Genomic DNA, 17,969 nt, shown 5'->3' on the forward strand with positions numbered 1-17,969 from the left:
TTTCATTGGACTGTAAATAGCCTGGTTTGTTCATCTATTTCCACGCTACACTACAGCTACGCTTAATACTATCAACCCCTTTCCTGCTAGCGTGGTATTCAATGCGCTGCACTGACTGCAAAGCATTTGATTTTGTTTTGCAAGCTAAATCTGTTTGGAGAACTAGACAAAGCTCAGAAAGATACCCGCCATCTGTGTCTGAAAGTATCCCACTGGAAGCATGAAATTGTTGCTTCAAGTGGACACCTGAATCTCTGGAAGCAATTGTATTTTTAATCCCATTCCAATGATGTTACAGAATGAAGTTGAACTGTTCTGCAGAAATGTACTTTTCCTGAGTATCAGCAAAAGAATGTTTGATTGACTAATCAGCCCATGCTTATTCCTGAAACGTTTAAGTCAAAGCACGCCGACTTTTGTTCTGCGCATGCAGGACAGCTACATGCAGAAAAGTTCTAGTCTCTATAGCAATAGTATGCAGTGCTTGGGCTATTTGTTATGTTTAAATAAACATCAGTGACGAGACAATATGTTTGTTTGTTTTTAAAACAAGTCTTTTAGTAAAGTAAAGCAAGTAAAACTAAAGCCATTTGACTTTGATTTTCTGCGTTCTTAAAAACAAATTGTGGGATGGCAGCGGTATACTACAGCAAAAGATGAAATGTCCTCTGACCAGAGACACAGGGAAACCCATGTGTTTCTCTTTTACTAACTTTATATCACAACCTCTCTCTGAGTTTCTGTATTTATCTGCACTGTTTGAAAATCTGCTGCCTTTTATTAATTGATTTATTTTAAGCATATCTGCTTCTTGCCCTCTTTCCCTCTGCTCTAGGGCATGTAACGCATGCGACTACATGGCAAGATAACATGGCAGAACAGCCATGCTCCCCACCTGCCAATCAACAAAAAAACACTTTGGCTCCTAAAAATTCTAGCTGGCGCCTATTTGTACAATTTGTGTCCACCCCAGGTGGTAACGTACAGTTCCACATTTACTAATCGGCACTAACACTTAAGACACCTTGTTACAGTAACTTGGCAACACTTAGTGGATATGGACCATAGTCCTCATTTCATTTTTAAAAATAAAACAAAAACAAAACTAGTAAAAAATATCAATACAATGTAGAGGAAAATACAACAGTCTTTATATTTTCAATATAAAATAAATGCCGACAAATAATAATGTAAAATTATTATGTTATAATGTAATTGCAAGTGGACTAACAAATCGATTTCTTTTTAATTCATGTATTCTGTTAATTTTGCTAAATAGATTTGTTAAAATAACCAGCTTGTAGAATATGCAGCAATATAAGGCTGGCGGGGCGTGCAGCTGAATTCCCCGGTCTGCAGTGAGCTGCAGGGGGAAAGACAGGGAGGGCGTGATGGGGAGGTGACAGGGGCACGGCCATGACGTCAGCCGGCAGGTTCGCCCTCAGTGGCTGAACTGCCTGGGGGCGTGGCCTAGCGCTCCGTCTCCATTTTCAGCTGTTTCTGAAACACTCGGCGTGCGGCGGCCCCCCTTCGCAGCGGGCCCGGCCCCATTGAGGGGCGGCTCTTGTCCCTGCAGTGTCCGCCACAACGGGCGCTGCTGTAGCCAGAGGGGACCTGGCCTAAGTAAAGGCATGGTCCTGTAACCTCTATGTCAGGCCTGCACAACTTCTAAAGTGAGAAGGGCCGAACTGCTCCAAGGAAAAAAAAATTGGGCCGCACGGGTAAAATCATCATCATCATCTTCTCTCCTCCAGCACCTCATCATCATCCTCATATCTCCCCCAGAACCCCTCACTATCAACCTTTGCGATACTCCCCATCTATCTCTCATACCCCCTCCTCTCCCACTCACCCACACACATAATACTCCCCCTCCACATCAAACACACAATACCCCCTTGCACCTCACATCACTCTTCCCCCTTGCACCTCACATCACTCCCCCCCTTGCACCTCACATCACTCTCCCCCCTTGCACCTCACATCGCCCTCCCCCTTGCACCTCACATCGCCCTCCCCCTTGCACCTCACATCGCCCTCCCCCTTGCACCTCACATCACTCTCCCCCCTTGCACCTCACATCACTCTCCCCCTTGCACCTCAAATCACCCCCATACACCTCAAATCACCCCCCCTTTCACCTATAATGACCCCCCCCCGCACCTCCAATCACCCCCTTGCACCTCCCATCACTCATCACCCTCCCCCCCTTCACCTCACATCACCCATCACCCTCTCCCCCCCTGCACCTCACATCACCCACAGGGCCGCCAACAGAAATCATGGGGCCCGGGACAAATGAAAGGAGCAGCCCTCCCCCCCCCCCAGAACCCATAGCGCACCTACCACGAAAATATATCTTTTAGCGCGCAACTTTTACTTAACTGTTTTCTTATTGTGATACAGAAAAAAAACATTACATCTCCTCATACCTTCTCCCTCCACCCACCCTCTCTCCCTTCTGCCCCCCTCTCTCTCCCCTCTCTCTCCCTTCTGCCCCCCTCTCTCTCCCCTCTCTCTCCCTTCTGCCCCCCCTCTCCCCCTCTCTCTCCCTTCTCCCCCTCTCTCCCTTCTGCCCCACCTCTCTCTCCCTTCTGCCCCACCTCTCTCTCCCTTCTGCCCCACCTCTCTCTCCTTTCTGCCCCCCCTCTCTCTCCCTTCTGCCCCCCCTCTCCCCCCCTCCTGCCCCTCCTCTTCCCTCTCTCTCCCTTCTGTCCCCTCTCTCCCTTCTGTCCCACCTCTCTCTCCCTTCTGCCCCACCTATCTCTCCCTTCTGCCCCACCTCTCTCTCCCTCCTGCCCCACCTCTCTCTCCCTCCTGCCCCCCCTCTCTCTCCCTCCTGCCCCCCCTCTCTCTCCCTCCTGCCCCCCCTCTCTCTCCCTCCTGCCCCCCCTCTCTCTCCCTCCCTTCTACCCCCCTCTCTCTCCCTTCTCCCTCCCTCCCTCTCTCTCCCTTCTCCCCCCCTCTCTCTCCCTTCTCCCCCCCTCTCTCTCCCTTCTCCCCTCCTCTCTCTCCCTTCTCCCTCCTCTCTCTCCCTTCTGCCCCCTCTCTCTCCCTTCTGCCCCCTCTCTCTCCCTTCTGCCCCCTCTCTCTCCCTTCTGCCCCCTCTCTCTCCCTTCTGCCCCCTCTCTCTCCCTTCTGCCCCCTCTCTCTCCCTTCTCCCCCCTCTCTCTCCCTTCTCCCCCTCTCTCTCCCTTCTCCCCCCCTCTCTCTCCCTTCTCCCCCCCTCTCTCTCCCTTCTCCCCCCCTCTCTCTCCTCTCTCCCTCCCTTCTCCCTCCTCTCTCCCTCCCTTCTCTCTCCTCTCTCCCTTCTCCCTCCTCTCTCTCCCTTCTCCCTCCTCTCTCTCCCTTCTCCCTCTTCTCTCTCCCTTCTCCCTCTTCTCTCTCCCTTCTCCCTCTTCTCTCTCCCTTCTCCCTCTTCTCTCTCCCTTCTCCCTCTTCTCTCTCCCTTCTCCCTCTTCTCTCTCCCTTCTCCCTCTTCTCTCTCCCTTCTCCCTCCTCTCTCTCCCTTCTCCCTCCTCTCTCTCTATACCTTCTGCCCCCTCTCTCTCCCTTCTACCCCCCTCTCGCTCTCCCTTCTGCCTCCTCTCTCCCACCTTTCCCCCACCCCTTCTCCCCCACCACACCACTCCATTTGCCCCCCCCCACCAGCAGCCCGTTTTTCACACCCACCCCTGCACCAGCCCGTTTTTCACACCCACCCCTGCACCAGCCCGTTTTCACACCCACCCCTGCACCAGCCCGTTTTTCACACCCACCCTTGCACCAGCCCGTTTTCACACCCACCCCTGCATCAGCCCGTTTTCACACCCACCCCTGCACCAGCCCGTTTTTCACACCCACCCCTGCACCAGCCCGTTTCACACCCACCCCTGCACCAGCCCGTTTTTCTCACACACACACACACTCCCTCTCCCCGGTAATAAGCCCCGCCCCCGGCATGCTCTGACCTCCAACCCGCACCCCGGCAACCTGCTATTGAAAAAAAAAATACTCACGGCTGCCGCATCCTCCTCATGCTGCTGCTGCCCCTGCGCACCGCAAAACCCGGGGGCGGGGAGGGGAGGGAGGGGGGAGGGAGGAAGGGCGGAGGGAGGGAGTGGAGGGAGGGAGTGAAGAGAGGGGAGGGAGGGAGTGGAGGGAGGGAAGTGGAGGGGAGGGAGTGGAGTGAGGGATGAATCGCCGCCATTTTTTGAAACTTTTTTTAAATTTATTTATTTAATTAACTGGCGCCCGGCCGGAGTCATCGCGGGCCGCACAGAGAGGCCAGGCGGGCCGCACAGAGAGGCCAGGCGGGCCGCACAGAGAGGCCAGGCGGGCCGCACAGAGAGGCCAGGCGGGCCGCACAGAGAGGCCCGGCCTGCTCTATGTCATCCATCCCACATCTCACCCCCACTCCCAAATTTCAAAAATTTTGCAGTCATAACCAGCTCCGATTAGGAGAACTTACTCTTGTGTTTGAAATATCTCTGATTCACTGAGATAATGATATAATCTCTGATTATCAGTGGAACCATTTCCATCAGTGTTCACTAAGATACCTCTCTTCCCATCGTGTCTGATCTGAAAACCCACATTTACAATTAAGCTTTTCAAAGGCTTTGAAAACAAAATCCACTTTTGCTCCCACTTTACGCTCCTCCCTCTCCTCTCTCAGCCCTGCTCCAGACCCTGACAATATGATCAAGAACTACAACTTTGCCCTATCCTCCTCTCGATCTACATACCCCGCTTTCTCACTCCCGACTCGCCCTAACCACAAACCCTGGCTACACGTGCAAGCTGAGTTCCTGCACTCATTCCTCCAAATGCCTCTGGAGGAAATCTCACACTCTCGCAGACTTCCTTCACTACAAATGTATGCTATCCTGTTTCAACTCTGCCCTCTCTCAGGCTAAACAAACCTACTTTTCTTCACTATTCAACACGCACAAGTCTAACCCACACCAACTCTTCTCTGTCTTTGACGCCCTACTCAAACCACCCTCAGCTGCCTCTTCTTCCTCCTCCATCTCACCTCAGGACATTGCTGACTATTTCAAGGAAAAGGTGGAATCCATACGTCGGGACATCCCCGCTGTATCCTCCTCCCATCCTACACCTCTTCCTAACTCTCCTCCTGCCTTTCTTGACTCTTTTTCCTGCTGTCACAGAGGAGGATGTGGCACTTCTGCTCTCCTCCATCTACCACTTGCCCTCTTAACCCCATTCCCTCCCATCTCCTAAAATCTCTTGCTCCTACTATTATCCCTATGCTCACACACATTTTTAACTCCTCCATCTACTCTGGTACTTTCCCCTCCTCCTTCAAACATGCAACAGTTATACCATTACTCAAAAACAGCAAGCGTGACCCTACCTGTCTTTCTAACTATCGACCTTTCTCCCTCCTGCCTTTAAACTCCATGAACGTCTTGTATTCTCTCGCTTGCTCCATTTTCTCAACACCTATTCTCTCCAAGACCCTCTACAATCTGGCTTTCGCACTTCAGTCCACTGAAACAGCCCTCACTAAAATAACTAATGACCTCCATGCTGCCAAAGGCAGAGGTCATTACACTCTGCTCATACTACTTAACCTCTCTGCAACATTTGATACTGTGGACCACCCTCTTCTTCTCCAAATGCTTGGCATTCGTAACAAAGCTCTATCCTGGATCTCCTCTTCCCTCTCCCATCGTACTTTCAGCATCTCTTCTGCCAACACATCCTCCGCCTCTATTGAGCTCTCTGTGTGGGTACCCAAGGCTCTGTCCTGGGACCTCTCCTCTTTTCTCTGTACACACTCTCTCTAGGTGGCCTAATCACATCTCTTGGGTTCGAATATCACCTCTATGCTGACGACACAAATTTACTTTTCGACCCCTGACCTTACTGTACAGATCAAAGTTTCCGAATGTCTCTCTGCGATATCATCCTGGATGGCCCTCCGCCGACAAACTTAACATGGCAAAAACAGAGCTCCTCATACTTCCTCCCAAACCTGGCCCCACTACCTCCTTCCACATTCCTGTTGGAAGTTCAGTCATACACCCAGAAGCGCAAGCACGATGCCTAGGGGTCACACTCGACTCCTCTCTCACTTTCTCCTCCCACATTCAAAACGTATCTAAAACCTGTCGCTTTTTCCTCCGCAATATCACAAAGATACGCCCTTTCGTCTGTTGCTCGACTGCTAAAACTCTGACTCAGGCCCTCATTCTCACCTGTCTCGATTACTGTAACCTCCTGCTGTCTGGCCTTCCTGCCTCTCACCTGTCTCCCCTGCAATCTATCCTAAAACGCTTCTGCCAGAATCACTCTGCTCTTTCCTAAAATCAGTCTCAGTGCCTCCCCTGCTGAAATCCCTCTCCTGGCTTCCAATCAAATCCTGTATCACACATTCAATTCTCATCCTCACTTTTAAAGCTTTACACTCTTCTGCCCCTTCTTACTGCTCAGTTCTAATTTCTCGCTATGCACCATCCAGACTCTTGCGTTCCGCTCAAGGATGTCTTCACTCTAACCCCTTTGTATCTAAAGCCCTCTCCCGTCTTACACCTCTGTCACTGACTGACCCACACCTCTGTAATGCTCTGCCCCTCAATACCGACTAGCACCCTCTCTATCCACCTTTAAAACCAACCTTAAAACACACCTGCTTAACGACGCATAGGAGTAGCTCCATGGCTAACACTATACACCTGATACATAAAGTTTGCCCCCTTGCAGAAGCACTTACCAGTATGCCCCCCTACTGTATCTGTATGTTCCTCATACCAATTAGATTGTAAGCTCTTCAGAGCAGGGACTCCTTTTCCTAAATGTTACTTTTATGTCTGAAGCACTTATTCCCATCTATGTGTTATTTATATTATTTGTTATTTATACGATTGTCACGTGTATTACTACTGTGAAGCGCTATGTACATTAATGGCGCTGTATAAATAAAGACATACATACATACAAGATGTCACTAGAGATTGAGTGGGGGGGGGGGGGGTCGAAGGGGTTAAGGAGACACCCAGATTTTGGCTTTATCCAGTTTCCAATGCAGTAAGTTTTAAGATAAAAAACATGCATCTAGAATATGAATTCAGAATTTAACAAGAGGTGTGTTCTGATGTCAGACATGAATTCTCATCTTTAATGTTCCAAGGACCTCTTTGGAAGGATATTATGTACTGTAGTAACATATAGGAATCCTGCTTTTACCCTTTTATTTGATGAACTGTATGCATACATTGAACTGTATGTTTTATAATTATCTTTTTTTCCATAACCACAAGCACTGTACTACTTTTGTATATTATATCTAACATTTTATAAGTACGCTCTTTGGGATTTAATTGAACTTTGCACGTTTTGAAGAGTAATTGTATTTTCAGACACATTTTGCTACAATAGATCGTAGTGTATTAATTACTTATTTTTCTTGGTAAACGGGGACCAAACACCTCGAAAGTATAATTATTGGTGGTGGCAGGAATTAAGAATATATATATATATATATATATATATATATATATATATATATATATATAGACACACACAGTGTTCGACAAACCTATACATTTGCTCGCCCCGGGCGAGTGGATTTAACATCGTGGCGAGCTCCTATTGGCCCAAGCAGCACACGTGTGGTACTAGGTGGCGAGTAGATTTTTTTGTTCGGCGAGTAGATTTTTTGGTGATTTGTCGACCACTGTATATACATATATATATATATATATATATATCACTTGTGAGCACATTCACATGTCTTAGGCAGGTCTGCAACCCTGCCTTTCACCATCAACCCCAGCATAGAGTGCTTCCACTGCAGCAAGGGATTCTGGGAAATGACATGCAAATGAGCACACGTGTCAGATTTTGTCTGAAAAACCATTGTTACATGGAGTCCATACACTGGCGACACAGTTTATCACACTGCGGCCAGATCCGCAAGCCGGGAGATTTCCCGGCTTGCTAGTGGCCGCCCCTCGGCGTGCCGCGCGTCATAGACGCGCGGTCACGCGTCTTCGGGAGCGTGCGCCCCCTGCACGCGCGTCCAGGGGCTCCCCGAGGGAGCCCTGGTGTCCCGCGATCGCGGGACAGCGGCAGGGGGTTCCGGGGGACCCGGCGGACCCGGCAGCGGTAGGGAGAGCGCCCCGATCGGAGGGCGCTCTTCCGCTGCTTCGGCGCGCGCCCGTCACTCTCGGGCGCGCGCCAGGCTACTGCTGCGGCACAGAACGGGCAAATGCTCGAATAAACTGTGCCGCAGCAGTATAAGCTAATGCTCACTGTTAACACAGCTTTAAAAGCACAGCATGGGAATCAGATGCAAAGCCAGAGAAACCATGCACTGACATGTTTCAACCTTAATGGGTATCATCAGTGTGAAGTTGGTTGTACTGCTGGCCTTCCATTTTCAAGACTGTAGGGTTTAATATCCCGTTTTAAGTTATGTGGGTGAAAAAGGCAACAAGAAACCTCCACCGCATTATACATACATACAGTACATACATACATACATCCTGTGCTGGGGGACCATTGTGTGGACGCACATTCTCGGAGGTACCCGGATTTGGAAGCGGAAGAACGTTGCACACCTCCAGCCACGAGTATACAGCAACTAACTGACCGTGCGTGGATCTTTAGGATTTCCGTGTCCAATTCCAATGTGCATGATCTACCGATTTTTTGAGAGTGACCTGATTTTAGCTTGCGCGTATTAAAACCATCAATTATGTACGCTATGGAGTCCACACTGTTCAATGTTATTATATATATATATGTGTGTGTGTTTTGTGACGGATTGAGAGGGGATATTACTAATTTGAGGGACCCTGGGACTAGTCACGTGCTTACACGTGTGCTGTTCATGACTGTTATTCACACTGCCATTGTTTACAAGCATAACATACTGTGAGATGTGTGCAGCCTGTGTGTTGACTTTGTCTGATGCTCCTCACCAAATATTGTATAATAACTTTTTCCCACATTTAAATTAAATGAATATGGTTAAAGCTACAGATGTAGTAGAGCTAATTGTTCCCACGTTGCTGGTGCAGTCCTGGGTAATTTATTGCATTTTTCGCATGATTAATTGCACCATAAAACCCCCCACCACATTCAAAGCTTTTGTTTTCTATTTTAACTGTAACCCTAGCCCAGCCTCATCTCAAGCACAACCATAATGGTACATAACGGCATATACAAGAACGCTCAATAGAGACGCCGTAAGCATTTGTGGCTACACAAATTGCATACCGATTCCTTATTCCCGAATGGCAGTTACACAATACTTTATGTAAGTTAAATAACTTTCTCTGCAATTTAATTAAAAAACTTTTTATTTTTCGGCTTTTTTTTTATCGTGCAACCCTGGGGATGCATTTATACACGTTTACTGCACCCATGACACAAAATAACGGGCACTACATCTGTGTACAACTAATAATAGCAACACTCCTCTTTATCTTGAATTTAAGTTTCACAAAGACGCAAAATAAATAATTCCTTCTTTGATCGTTGCTGAAGAATGTATAAGATTTATTATACTAAGACTTTGCCTAAAGATTTATTTAAACTCTATAAACCAATTGTCTAGGTTGTGCTACTGTATATACAACAGCATGTCAAATAAATCGGACTGTTTTCCCCCATTCTGTCTCACTGAAGTCATACTTAAAGCAGCCATCATTCTTCAAAAAACAAACAAAAACTCTACATAAAATGAGGTATTTATAATGGCAATAAAAGATGCGTGAACATGTGCACAACCACTTAAAGAAAGCATAGTTGACCAACAAATAATATGTAGGTGCTTAGATCTGTGCAGTAAAATATTTTTGGGTGTGTCATTAAAGCAAAATATAAAATACTGATTCTATGCCCCAGTCACTTACAGTTGGTGCCACATTTATTACAGTGCCCCTGTAATGCCCTATTGGCATATAACTTGGCTTCACCACCCTGCGTCAAGATGGATGTATACTGGCAATGTCATTAAATGTATTGTATTGTATTGTATGTCTTTATTTATATAGCGCCATTAATGTACATAGCGCTTCACAGCAGTAATACATGTGGTAATCCAATAAATAACAGATAATATAAATAACAGATCATGGGAATAAGTGCTTTAGACATTAAGGAAGAGGAGTCCCTGCTCCGAGGAGCTTACAGTCTAATTGGTAGGTAGGGAGAACGTACAGAGACAGTACGACATTATGTGACGACATTATAAACATGGTTACAATCCCATTGTCCGTTACTTGTGATCTTGGGCAATATCCGTTTAGGTAAATTATATATAATCTGAAGCAACCATTAGGGCCAAAGAATTGCGAGCACCACCAATGGGGATTTACACCCGAAAACTTGCCCAAACGGTCATATGAGACCATAAAGCGTATTGTAATGCTTTACAATTAAATAATTAAGCATACAAGCAGCAACTTCAGCCAGAACATTTGGTTATGCACTGCTGAATATGTAGACACACACACACACACCAAAGTATTATTGTATACCATTGTTCTCTCTAGTCATTGCAATACAGAAACTCAGGCTAAGAATGGTCACCTCTAAATCATAATATTTTTTAAATACCGCATACATACAATGTATATATACATTTTTCTATAGGCAGTATAAATACGATTTAAAATACACGGAACACTCGTACAGTACAGGGGAAGGACCACCGTGCAAAAAGTAAGCACAAGAACATTCTATTGGTCGCTGATGTTTCTTCATTGACAAAATATTTGGCATTAGAGAAATATGGTGGGCTGGATGTGAGAGCCGTCTGGCTCTCTCATTTGTTGAGACATAAAAGGCAGGGAAGGTTTACTTTGTGAATTGTACATTTCACCTTTAATCTAAATAAAACCTACCATTCTATTTGCCTTTCTAACAATGAATGCCTGCAGTCATTATCTTGTTTGGAACCAACACTAATGCAGTCTTCTTTGTGTGCTTTCTAGAATGTCTCACAGCATGAATTGGAAGCTGAATAAACTTATCATGTACTTGCAGGTAATTATGACCTTTCTATTGTTTACCTGAACTGCCGTCTCTGCTACATAAAGCATAACATAAAAGAACATAAACTTGTTGGTTAAAAGGTGTTGCCTGTATTGGATAAATCGGAACAGACAGGTTAAAACAGCATGCTCTAAATAAAAATAGCAGCACTATGTGTACCTATATAAATGATATTCATATATTAATCCAGCTCACTGCATTTACCCATGGCCATTGTGAAAGCCCCCCAAACTCGGTTAAAGATAGGAGCTTCCATTGAGCAGTATATTGGTAATCATTTCCCCTCCCTCCCCACCAAAAAAAGGGCACTCACGATCAGTGTTTCTCAACAGGGGTTCCCCAGGCATCCCTAAATGGTTCCGTGCAATTTCCAGGCCATTTGAAAATTGTACCAAATACAGGAGAATTTAAAATGCATCTGATCTCAGACACACTATTAGAAAGGGTTCAGGCTCCCTACAATGCATCTGATCTGAGCTGCACTATTAGAGAGGGTTGGGGTTCCTTATAATGCATTTGATCTCAGACACGATATTAGAGAGGGTTGGGGTTCTGCAAAATTTCATAATATAATTATAGTGTTTCTTAACCAATAAAAGGTTGAAAACTAATGCTCTAGACATGGCCAATCTGAGCACAGAAACCCAGGAGTAGAAGCAGGATACAGTTAGGGTTGCCAGATGGCATATCCAAAAATACTGGACACAATGGTGAAAGGTGCAACGTGCTCGAGACACTCACACACCCCACCTCTTACCGCTCCATGCTGTTTCCTCCTCCTTGGTCCCACCCCCAGGCTCTTGACATCTCCTCCTGATTGCCTGCTGCTGGGTAATGCAGCCAATCAGGGTGGAAGAAGCTGCTCAGCCCCCTAGAAACGGCCCTGCTCTCTCCCCGCTTAGGGAAATCACGCAGACTTCCAAGTTGGTCAGGTCACTATATCCAGAGAGGTAATACCGTAATGTCCAGTATAACCTCAATTTTTTTACTGGACAATGTGTTCAAATACAGGACAGTCCGGTTCAATACTGGACGCTGGGCAACCCTAGATACAGTAGTGTTAGTCAACAAAGGAATTAAGAAGTCTTTGTCTAAGTCGGGGCGCCTCAAGAGCATCATGCAATGTTTACACTGAAACTCACTTTTAGGTTAAGGTAGGACCACAGTAATGTAAATATATATATGCTACAGATGTTATAAACGATTGCAAAATGTTGAAATATCATTTTTAAGTCTGAAAATGCATCGTAAATTACATTGCAATAAGCTTGTGGCCCTTCTACTCCTAAATGTTTTGTGATCTGGCCTCGTTGGAAACTGGTGGAAGAGCCCTGGTCTATGGGATGAGTAGGCAGGGGGTGTGTTAAGGTGGTGTTATTTTATTTTTCAACTGCAGTGTCTATGGTTGGCAAAGTATTGAAGTGTTAACAGCATAGCAATTGTTACAGTTCTATGACGCACCTAGGGTTTGTGTGTAGGAGCAGGATGCATTTCAGTGCAAGAATATAAACGAAGTAGTGCAGAAGCTACAGCTTTATGTTTGTTAATCCTCAAGTAGTGATTCTCAATAGGGGGTTCGTGAGGTGTCTCTAAGGGGGTTTGCTAACAAAATATATGTAATGGCGGATCCCATGCAGTATAGTGGGTTCCTGAGTGCGTGCGGGGAATGTGAACTTACTAAGGCCATAAACTGCCCCTTAGCGTGGGTGGTATAGTGGGCAATTACAGCAAGAGCTTCAAAGTTGCTCCCCATAATGCTGTGTATCCACAGCGTGACTTTGGAAGCACCCGCCGTAATTGACAGCTAGACCACCATGCAGCCTGCACACACTAAAGTGCCGTTTTCCTCCCACTAGCTCAGGACACTACACTGTCTGGGATCAGTCAAACAGCTTGTTAGCAATAGTCTGGTGACAGGCAATAAGATTTAATAATTAGCGGTTCATAAAACAAATATTTTCTAGCAGGGACTAGACAATGTAACAAAGGTCAGGAACCACTGTCCTAGTGTTAACTGTGAGCCCTCAACTCCAGGATATTTAAAGCAGCAGTTCTTCTCCCATCTCGCCCCCAGGGGTCCTCTTCACTGGTAAGTATCTCAGGAACCAGCGGGGACCCGGAGCTGAATAGAGCTAATTTCAGCCCTGGTGACCCAATACATCCCATCCTTGGACTACTGCTTTAACATTGCTTGTTCCTCCATTTTCCAGAGGCAAAATGATTGCTGTCAATATTGATGAGCCACATAATTGCCTTTTCATCTAGCTAGTTATGTTGGTAATTACATTTACTAAAGCTGGCTTATTCCCCTTCAATACAAGGTGGAAAAACAGGGGCATCATGTTTCCAGAGGTCCTCTAATAAAGGTAAATAAATTAATATATTACCAATAATTATTGCCACTTTAAACCATTTTGCGACCATGTTACCAGCAGAAAGAAAAGGTGTCAGAAATGCTGCTTGACAGATTAACAATAAGGTATTATCCAGTACCTCAAAAATAAAGAGAGAATCATCTAAAATGGTGCATGGTTTGTATTTATGGACTGATCAACATAGGTGGAGATATGGCATAACCAAACTAAGCAACTGCTGCAGACCAAACAAGGTCTGAGGAGCCCTGAGTTATACGAAGACGCTGACATTATTATTCTAATAAAATTGATGTTCCTATGGTAAACAAACACGGAAAGTGAAACAAATACTTCTGCACTGAAAATGTGGCACACGACCGGAGCTGCCTTCTAGCACATGCAGAAAAATCTTCTTCAGACATGCTTGGGATATAAACAAAGGAAACGTACGTACTGTAGGGAAAATACAGAGATAAAAATAAGGTCTCTGGTTAGGAAAAAGTAGCACACACAGTTTTCCTGTGTATTTCTATGAATGAGTTAAAAATCTGCCAGGATTACAAATCATAAAAGGAAATGTTTCTATAGACAGGAAATGAGCCAGCAAAGCCAGGAAGTAGATAATGTAAGCCTCTAGGTAGCAAAGCCTGTACTGCCAACAGTGCTACTTGCAGTGACAGGAAATAAAAGGCAGATGTTTCAGGTTCTATTTTACTCACTTAAAACAACAAGGAGTGTTATTAGCAATATGAAAAGCAAACAAATTAACTTCCCAGCACTGGAACTGCTCAGTGATCTCCGTGCTTGGCCTGTTGTGAAGAGACACAGATAGATGCACAGAAAAGGCCTTTCCCTCGAGTGCAAGCCTACAAATAAATTCTATTTCTAAAGAACAATTCTCCCGTTTTGACAGCAGTGTTAAAACCTCACCATTAACAGTGAAGAAAAACCCCATGGCAGCTGTGAATTTCATATCCACAACCACCATTTGCACAGAGATTAATTTGAATTTGAACTGTGGAGCTATCCATGCATCACATCATTTCAGCAGATAATAACAAAACACATACAAATTCACAAGGAACGATGCTACGCCATACACAGCAGATACAACAAGGGGTCACGTTATAACCATAGATTCGCCCCTAAAAGGTTTTTTTTTTATTTAGTTTTTTTTAAGTAGCTGGTTGCAATAAAACATGAACATTCTGGATGACCAGTCATTTACTTTATTTTACAGAAAAGATGGTCAAAAAGATTTGGTAAAAAAGAAATACGTTTAAAAAAAAAAAAAAAAAAAATACAGAAATCAGTTTCCTCCTTTTTAGGTGGCATTCACACTTATAGATGTACAGTAGTCACTCATGTTGCCCAACAACTGAACACAAACACAAGTAGAATGGGATAAGAGGAACTGGGAAAGGTGTCCCCGTTGTGACTCCAGTGAAGAAGGGTTACACCATTTCTCCAGATACAAGCTAGCATAAGATGCTAGAGCCAGTAGTGGCCAACTCCAGTCATCAAGGGCCACCAACAGGTCAGGTTTTTAAGATATCCATGCTTCAGCACAAGTGGCTCAATCGGTGGCTCAGTCAACAACTAGATTAATAACGGAGTTTAAACTACAGTAGCTAGTTTAAGTTACTAATTTAACTAGCTACTGTTCTATCTAGTTACTGTTCTATCTATAGTAACTATCAGTGTTGGAGGCTACTGGATCACTTGGTGCAACATAGCTCTCACTAGTTGCCTTGCAAGGCAAGGAAGTTTTGCAGTCACTGACATTTGCATGCTCACTATAGAGCAGCATTCCGGAGGGAGCTCACGTAGTGTAAAAGCCAACGGCTCAATCAATGCATATTATGAATCAAAATGTTAAAAATGGTAACAGAAAATGTTAATTTCTGCATCAATGCAATTTTTTTTGTTCCTTTGGTGCCTGCTATCTGCACACATCAGCTGCATCTCAGGAAACCTCCCTCATCCCCCAGAGCTCAGTTAAAAGCAAACGTGTGGCCACACACCATAACCACAAAAGCAGAACCATCTCAGGGCTGCAACGGGCTGAGGCAAAAGCAGCACACTCAGAACACTACAGCAAGAAATCTGGCGGGTAACACGGACAAAAAAAAATAAACAAAGCCCTGGTCCAGCTTTACAGGAAGGAATCTCAGATGAATAATAGCATTCTTACCAAGCTATAGATGTGACTCTGTAGTTTATTTATTTTTTTATCTGATGCTTGGTTCAGGGATATAACGTGTTTGAAATAAGTGTCTGGGAGATTTAAATGAAGCTTTTCCCAGAGCCGCTTGCAGTGTAAAGATTACCATGGTGACCACAGAAGCTAAAGTAAGAAAATCTTATGTTACAACTTTTTTATTTTTTAAAGGGCATGTTAAGTTAGGTGGGCAAAATCCTAACATTATAGCAGTAAAATGTATATAGGCTTCTGGGGGGCACATACAGTTAGGTCCGGAAATAATTGGACACTGACACAATTTTCATAAATTTGGCTCTGTACCCAACCACAATGGATTTGAAATGAAACAACCGAGATGCAATAGAAGTGCAGACTTTCAGCTTTAATTCAAGGGGTTGAACAAAAATATCGTATGAAACGTTTAGGAATTGCAACCATTTTCATACACAGTCCCCTTATTTCAGGGGCTCAAATGTAATTGGACAAATTACCACAATCATAAATAAAATGTTAATTTTTAATACTTTGTTGAGACTCCTTTGCAGGCAATGACTGCTTGAAGTCTGGAACGCATGGACATCACCAAACGCTGGGTTTCCTCCTTTGTGATGCTTTGCCAGGCCTTTACTGTAGCTGTCTTCAGTTGTTGTTTGTTCGTGGGTCTTTTTGCCTTAAGTTTTGTCTTCAGCAAGTGAAATGCATGCTCGATCGGGTTGATTTCAGGTGATTGACTCGGCCATTGCAGAATATTCCACTTCTTTGCCTTAAAAAAACTCCTGGGTTGCTTTTGCAGTATGTTTTGGGTCATGGTCCATCTGTAAAGTGAAGCGCCGTCCAATCAACTTCACTGAATTTGGCTGAATCTGAGCAGACAATATATCCCTATACACTTCAGAATTCATCCGGCTGCTTCTGTCTTCTGTCACATCATCAATAAACACTAGTGACCCAGTGCCATTGTAAGCCATGCATGCCCATGCAATCACACTGCCTCCATTGTGTTTTACAGATTATGTGGTATGCTTCAGATCATGAGCCGTTCCAAGCCTTCTCCATATTTTTTTCTTCCCTTCATTCTGGTACAGGTTGATCCTAGTTTCATCTGTCCAAAGAATGCTGTTCCAGAACTGGGCTGGCTTATTTAGATATTGTTTGGCAAAGTCTAATCTGGCCTTTCTATTCTTGAGGCTTATGAATGGTTTGCACCTTGTGGTGAACTCTCTGTATTTGCTCTCGTGAAGTCTTCTCTTTATGGTAGACTTGGATATTGCTATGCCTACCTCCTGGAGAGTATTCTTCACTTGGCTGGATGTTGTGAAGGGGTTTTTCTTTACCATGGAAAGGATCCTACGATCATCCACCACTGTTGTCTTCCGTGGACGTCCAGGCCTTTTTGTGTTGCAGAGCTCACCATTGCGTTCTTTTTTTCTCAGAATGTACCAAACTTGTTTCACTTGCACTGAGAGCTCTATTGACCGCATGTTGTGGGTTCACAGCAACAGCTTCCAAATGCTAATGCCACACCTGGAATCAACTCCAGACCTTTTACCTGCTTAATTGCTGATGACATAACGAAGGAATAGCCCACACCTGTCCATGGAACAGCTTTTGAGTCAATTGTCCAATTACTTTTGGTCCCTTGAAAAAGAGGGGGCTACATATTAAAGAGATGTAATTCCTAAACCCTTCCTCCAATTTGGATGTGAAAACCCTCAAATTAAAGCTGATAGACTGCACTTTAAGCCCATATTCATGATTTAACTGTAACTTGAATTTATTTTGGTACACAGCCGAAATAACAAAACTTGTATTAGTGTCCAATTATTTCCGGACCTAATTGTACGCAGAAATGCGGAGTTCACCATTTTCTGTTTTAATGCTAAGTTGCCATCCAAATAACATTTTGTCCTTACTTCTTTTTCATGTTTCTAAAGTAATGTTACCTGGGAGAAGAAAAAAATAATAAAAATGTGCCCTTTTCGCAGACACTACAAAAAGTAAGAAATAGGATTTTGGCTTAAAATATTGGTTTATTTCACACAACTTTGTGAAAAACAAGTGTCACGCTATAATTTTTTTTTAGTAAAATATGCACCTTTCGATTACGCCACTCACATACTGTAGGCCTGTACAAAATAGTTTCACACAATTAAGCCGCGAACTTTAAAAATAAACACTGTTGTGTGTGTGTGTGCACGCACACACGTTACTTGCTATGCAAAGAGAATGTTTTCAAAGTAATTCAACATCTATTTTTCTTTTCTTACCTTAACGCATGAATGCAATATATGACTCTGGGGATGTTTTTCCGATCGTAAACATCTGTCGTCTCTGGATAAAATATCTTAAAAAATAAAATGTAAAAAAATAAGTCATCTTTCTGGCTCTATTTCCAACCT

The 17,969-nt window shown here is 44.5% G+C and overlaps 1 protein-coding gene across 5 annotated transcripts in view; it reads right to left on the reverse strand.

The window, feature by feature from the left end:
* The window catches only part of IQGAP2 (IQ motif containing GTPase activating protein 2), a 501,518-nt gene that overhangs the window by 331,199 nt on the left and 152,350 nt on the right, over positions 1-17,969 (reverse strand). For all 5 annotated transcript variants that reach the window (XM_075591289.1, XM_075591271.1, XM_075591261.1 and 2 more), the window contains exon 5: positions 17,838-17,914. In XM_075591289.1, the coding sequence (XP_075447404.1) occupies positions 17,838-17,914 (77 nt within the window). The remainder of the gene's footprint in view (positions 1-17,837; positions 17,915-17,969) is intronic.

This window comes from Ascaphus truei, chromosome 1 (assembly GCF_040206685.1).
Source record: "Ascaphus truei isolate aAscTru1 chromosome 1, aAscTru1.hap1, whole genome shotgun sequence".
In the NCBI taxonomy this organism is placed as follows: Eukaryota; Metazoa; Chordata; class Amphibia; order Anura; family Ascaphidae; genus Ascaphus; species Ascaphus truei.